Source organism: Fukomys damarensis, unplaced genomic scaffold (assembly GCF_012274545.1).
Source record: "Fukomys damarensis isolate Sample0158 unplaced genomic scaffold, DMR_v1.0_HiC HiC_scaffold_11, whole genome shotgun sequence".
Taxonomy (NCBI): Eukaryota; Metazoa; Chordata; class Mammalia; order Rodentia; family Bathyergidae; genus Fukomys; species Fukomys damarensis.
This window is the reverse complement of record NW_022900923.1, coordinates 359,905-365,732: the sequence shown is the minus strand read 5'-3', so window position 1 is coordinate 365,732 and position 5,828 is coordinate 359,905. Positions and strand designations below refer to the sequence as shown.

Below are 5,828 nucleotides of genomic sequence, written 5' to 3'. Positions count from 1 at the left end.
CCACAAAAAAAAAAAAAAAAAAAAAAGGAACAAAATTGACTAGAATTTCCCAGTCTTCAAAAATTGGATAGTACAGGATTGACTTCCTCAGAACATCTTTCATCTTTCAAATATAATTAGACCAAATGTTATAATTTCAATCAGATATTCTAATATGTAGTATGACAAGCAGACACAAATAGAAACTGCTAAACTAGGTCATTACTTGGTTTTTTAAATGAGGAAAAGACATGTACTGCACCAAACACCCTAAAATGGAAAACTAAGAAATAGCGATCGTTATAGAATATTACTAGTGGTGCAGCTTCCTTTTTCAGTTTCGCGCCTCTTGCTATTTATTTGACTCTGAATTTCCCCTTCCCATATGTCCCTCTTCTCAACTCACTCTTTTAACGTCTTACCTGAACAAGGGAAAAGAATTGGCTCACAGAAGACTTCTCAGACATGCATAACTGACACCTGTCACTTTGCTCCTTTATAAGTCACTACCAGGCAGCAAAGGACAAGTGTTACACAACATCCAGGTCCATTCCCCATGGAGAGCCCACGGACCTGAGATGATGACCAACAGGCACTGAGGGTTACGGGGAGGCCAGAGCTGGGCCGTGGCTCTGTGTCACCAGGGAACCAAGGAGATGACAGTGTGGAAATGTGAGTCGCTCAGCATCGTAAACCAAAGCGTCAATAAGGTCTACAGCTCCACAGGCACTCTGAAAGTCATCCTGCTAAATGATCAACTTAAACAGGGAAGAGATTGCGCATGATGATGCTGGGAGAGCAAGAATGTTTCTGTAACAGTTACTCTCACTTCACAGTGAACTTCTATCCAATGTAAAAACTACCAGCTATGTCTGTTTCAAATTTAAGCACTAGTTTTAAGACAATATTAAATACCATTGTGGGGTGGGGAGGGACACTAGGAACTGAACCGAAGGCCTTTGCACTGAGCTACATTCCCAGTCCTTTTTAGAAACAAGTCTCGCTCAGTCATTAAACTGCCCAAGTCTAGGCTTGAACCTACAATCTTCCTGTCTCAGCCTCCCAGAGTGCTGGGTTAAATAGCACTTCTTCTAACTTAACATTTTTTTTTCCCCATTTAAAAGAACTATGCGCCAGGGGTTTAGCTCAGCCTGCTCCACAGCCTGCCTCACAAGCACAAGGATCCGAGTTTGATACCCAGTACCAAAAAAAAAAAAGTATGCTTTCCACAACAAACACTTATTCTTTATGTTATCTTCCAAAGTTATGACCTCAGACCTCACTGATACTTAAATGTTAACTATAAGCAGCTCCAATAAACATTTACCTGCAGGGAACAACAGAGTTATGAACAGATGAAACACATACTACGCAAGGATAAAGACAAGTTACCAGTATAAGCGGAGTCAATTTAACTTCCAGAATCTCTCTCCTCATCTCCTTCACATCGGCCTGGTGGGAAGCGGAGGTGGATCTCCGGGAACCTTTAAGCGGCCGGCCAGGGGACCGGGAGCGAGACCGAGACCTGCTGCCACGGCTCCCGCGGCTCCCACGGCGTCTGGAGGGAGAACTGGAAGTTGAGCTGCTCTTCCTCTGCTTGAAGGACGTTAAAGGCTGGAGGGAAGGACAGCAGCAAAGGGCTCATCACAAACCAAGGTGTGCAGAGCCACTCACACGGAGAGGACAGCGATGGCCCCCTGGCCGCCACTCTCAACTCTGACCCCTGTGGTGGGGGCCAGGGAGCACAGGCTGGGGAGCACTGCAGTGACAGCGACAGAGGCGGCCTTGTGCCCCTTACCCTTCCCTGAGGGTGTCTTCCCGCTTCCCAACACCGCAGCCACCCCAATCTGATGGAAAATGAGACCAGGAGACGAAGGCAATCAGCCCAGGAGGAGTCACTGCGACAGCTCCCCTGAACCCCAAGTGGGTGATGTGGCCCTGTTCCACCTGCCTGACCTGTGGCTCCCAGGACTGGGGTGGGGCCCTCTGGCGTAATACAACCCATGGGGTTTTGGGTCTCATCCTCACCCTAGAGCTAAGGACGGTTTTTACATCTTGTAAATGCCTGCAGACAAATCAAGAGTACTTCCCGGTACAAGAACTATCTGAAGCTCCAAGGCCAGCACCCATAAACAAAGATTACTCAAAGTAGGCCCTGTCTACTTCCTCCCTTGGGCCTGAAACAGCCCCCAAGCTAGGGGGCCTGCCCTACAGGTAGATGTGGCGCATGTGACGTGGTCCCCAGGACACAGGCCCAGATGTGACTGATCCATGGGAGGCACAGAACTGACAACAGCTGCACAGACCCCTGCATAGCACTTTCACAGAGGAATTTCATGTTTGTGAAATCTAGTGAGCATGTGCAGCTTTTGTTTTGTGTATCTTTTCTTCACAATTAATATGGCATATTTATGTATTTACTCATTTTTGAGACAGGGTCTCATGTGTTGCCCAGGCTGGCCAATTCATGGCCCACTGTCTCAGATTCCTAAGTGGCTGGGATTAGGCTGCAGCATCTGATACAAGAATTCCTACACCATTCTGAAAATCCAGGCCTCCCTGCACAGATTACAAGTTGGACAGGCTCAGATATAACAGATGCCACCCTCCTGAGGAAGCCTGGCTCAGGCATGGAGTAACAGAACACTGAACCCCGAGCCTGGCTCCTGCTTCCCACACCACGGCCCCAACTGCCAACCCCCCCCCATATGACACCTGGCCATGTACCTGTATCACCAGCCATCAGGGTGCAGCCCTTACCTGAGCACTGCCCTTTCATCCTCAGCACTCAGGTGTCACACTTCTGTCACCCCTTGAAGCCCAAGGTCCTTCCCTCCCCTCTGTGCCCAACACCAGCCGGACAAACTCCAAGCACAGCAGACTAAACCCAGAGAGAGGGTAGGGCCCGTGCACAGGTCTGTGTGCAGAGGAAAACACAGTGAGTCACCCTGCCTCCCACATGGTGTGGGGGGAGGCCAATAGGGTCTTACCTTGATATCATTCTCTTTTAACTCCAGTTCAGTTCCATCTTTGTATTTTACAGTATAGAGCTGGGATCTGCCATCATAGTTCAGAATTTCCACTTCATAATAGAGAGAACTCCCAGGCCATCGACCTCTTACCACTTCACCATCAGCAAATTTCCTATTTGGCATTTTCTAAAATTACTCTGAACCAGTAAAGAAAAAAATTAGCCAATATGTACAGTTATGTTTGTCTTTTCATAAACTGATCACTAAAATATAACTTTGTAGAATTATGAGATGGCCAAGAAGGCTTCCAGAGGACAGGTATACAGCTTCTCATTTCAAGATGAGATAACCAAAGTTTAAGGTTAACTGTTTTGCCCAAGGGCACAAAAACAGATTTATGAAATGGCAGAACATTTATCCAAACTCCACTGTATCTCATTTGGAATCATTTTACAGGGAATGACAGAGTCACTGAGGCGCGTGGAAGTGACATGAAGGATGAAATATGATCACACGCAACAGGCACCAAGTAGTTTGTACCTGTAAAATGCTACCCACCTACTGTAATCAAAACTCAGGGTAAATCTCACAAAGGGCACATTTTCTGATTCGTAAATCTGCACATTGTCTTTGAAAGGCTTTAAAATGCAACTAACCATATTTAAACAAATTACCTTACTGAAAACAGTAACTATAAAACAGATTGGGAAAATCAAAATGTGCAATTAACATTACTGTAACCTACCAAAAGGAAGGAAAGTAATTCTTATCTATAAGGAATAGCAATTCTGGGTTTATTTCACAAAGTTTCAACTCTTAATTTCAGCCCAAATGCACGCACACCAAGTCACTGCCAACCATCCAGCCAGGCCTGCACACACCTGGCCTTCATCAAAGTTACCCCCCTCAAAACTACCACAGACATCATTCTCTTCCCTGCATCAAAATATGGTCCACAAGCCTGTATATGGCATGATCGTAAAACGGGGAATACTGGATTTTTTCAAAAGTATTAACAGTAAAAGACACTGCCACTGATCCTTCTCAATATACTCCCACTTCGCTTCGAACGCATTTATTCCATCGTCCTTACCACTTTCTGAAGCAGTTCTAGAAGTGCTCTTTCCTGTCTTTGGTTTTGCTGTCCTGGCTGCCTGAATGTTCTGAATTGATTCAGAACATTTACCTTTCATGGTCATTTTGACTTTGAGGAAGAGCCAAAAGTTGCAATGTCAGATCTAGTGAATAAAGTGGATGAGGACACAGTGTCATATTTTTCTGAGCCTACCTTTCTGTTTGATGGGATTCAGCAGCAGCATTCATACCTCATAAAGACACTCAGGAAAGAGGATTTCCAGAATTGCTTCCAAAAGTAGCAAGAACGAGGGGATAAATCTGGGGAGTACTTTGAAGGGTATTCAATACCTTTTACTGTAATAAATTTTTTGAACGTAAATATTCACTATGTATTTTGATCATACCTTGCATACATCGTAAGAAGCCACAACCTTCAAAAACTGTCACACATGAAACCTGTCTGCCAACCTTCTGAAGCATCAGCTGACTGCCAATGCTGCAGACTCCCAGGAAGTAGCCTCTCCACCGCTAAACAGCAGACTCACTTCCACACCAAAGCTGATGCCTCAGACCGACTCTTCCAACACCATATGAAGCCGCAAGATACAGACACTAAAAGACTATTCTCTCCCAAGTCACCTGTGTCAAAAACTCAGCAATTCTCAACGGATCATGAGAGTGCACAGATATCCATTTATGACCACTTCTGTCAAGAGCTGACCACACAATAACCGCAACACTTAAAGATGACTTTAGATGAACTAGGAGAAAGATGGGTTACTACCCCTCCCAAGAAAAAAGCCTTTCCTACTTACCCATCTTCACTTAAATCACCTGAGATAACACAAGCTTGTTGTTTAGATACATGGTCCCTACGTTGACAGATTTTCATACAAGAGCTTATTTTATCCCGTGATTAGAGAATGTCAGTGGATGTGCACATCAAAGAGATGCTTTTTCCTCACAACTGAGACAGCATTACTGGGTACTGAATGAACAGCTCTGAGCTTCAGGAATGAAGGTGGGCCTGGCTGCAGTCACCTGAGGGGACCTGGGGGAGACACTGGAGACCTCTGGACAAGGAGGGGCACAAAACCAGAAGGTGACAGCAGCAAGCAGTGTCTATTTCAACACATAACTAACTCCCCGCCCCTAAGCATAAAGAGGAAGGAAATGAAATGCGCCTCTTTCCTCCTCTGGTGCCCCCTTTCCTCTTCCCTGCACCCCTCAAGCCAGATTCTTACCAGTACTCCTCACACGCCTTGGAAAGAAGTACATCTTTCACAGAGAAGCCACTGAAGTTTCAAACACTTGAGAAGCTTTTGAAACACGAGCCCTCAGGACCCTGGGGCTATATGCATTTTTAAAGGGCTCCTGGACAGATCCTTAGTGGAATCTTCCAAAAATTTCACTTGTTGGCATTTTTTCACGCATCTACTACATATCACATCACTGCCTGACACAGGGCAAGACCAAAAGCATTCTTCTACACCAATTAAATTCTGAGATAACCAAATGAGGACATTTGTTGAATCTCTAAGCCCAAGTTTTAAGAAAAGATTTACTGGGGACGGGGTGAGGCACAGCGGCGGAGCGTGCGTTTGCCCTGGGTAATAAGTCTTAGCGTTGACACCTGGAAGTGATCTCACAGGTGCTCGCCGTCTCACACCAACGCCCATGGCGACGCCGCCACGCCGAGCGCACCTACTTCGCACAGGACCGAGCCGCAGGCCGTGACAGCTCTGCACACGCGTACGCGCCACCCGGGTCCCCGACGGGGGCATGCAGCCTCCCCGCAGG

At 46.2% G+C, this 5,828-nt stretch overlaps 1 protein-coding gene across 6 annotated transcripts in view; it reads right to left on the bottom strand.

Moving 5' to 3' along the window:
- Positions 1-5,828, bottom strand: part of Lbr (lamin B receptor) — a 31,459-nt gene that overhangs the window by 13,412 nt on the left and 12,219 nt on the right. For all 6 annotated transcript variants that reach the window (XM_033762002.1, XM_033762006.1, XM_033762005.1 and 3 more), the window contains 2 exons: positions 2,970-3,148; positions 1,372-1,593 (listed from right to left, as the gene is read on the bottom strand). In XM_033762002.1, coding sequence (XP_033617893.1) covers positions 1,372-1,593; positions 2,970-3,134 — 387 coding nt within the window. In that variant the 5' untranslated portion in view covers positions 3,135-3,148. The remainder of the gene's footprint in view (positions 1-1,371; positions 1,594-2,969; positions 3,149-5,828) is intronic.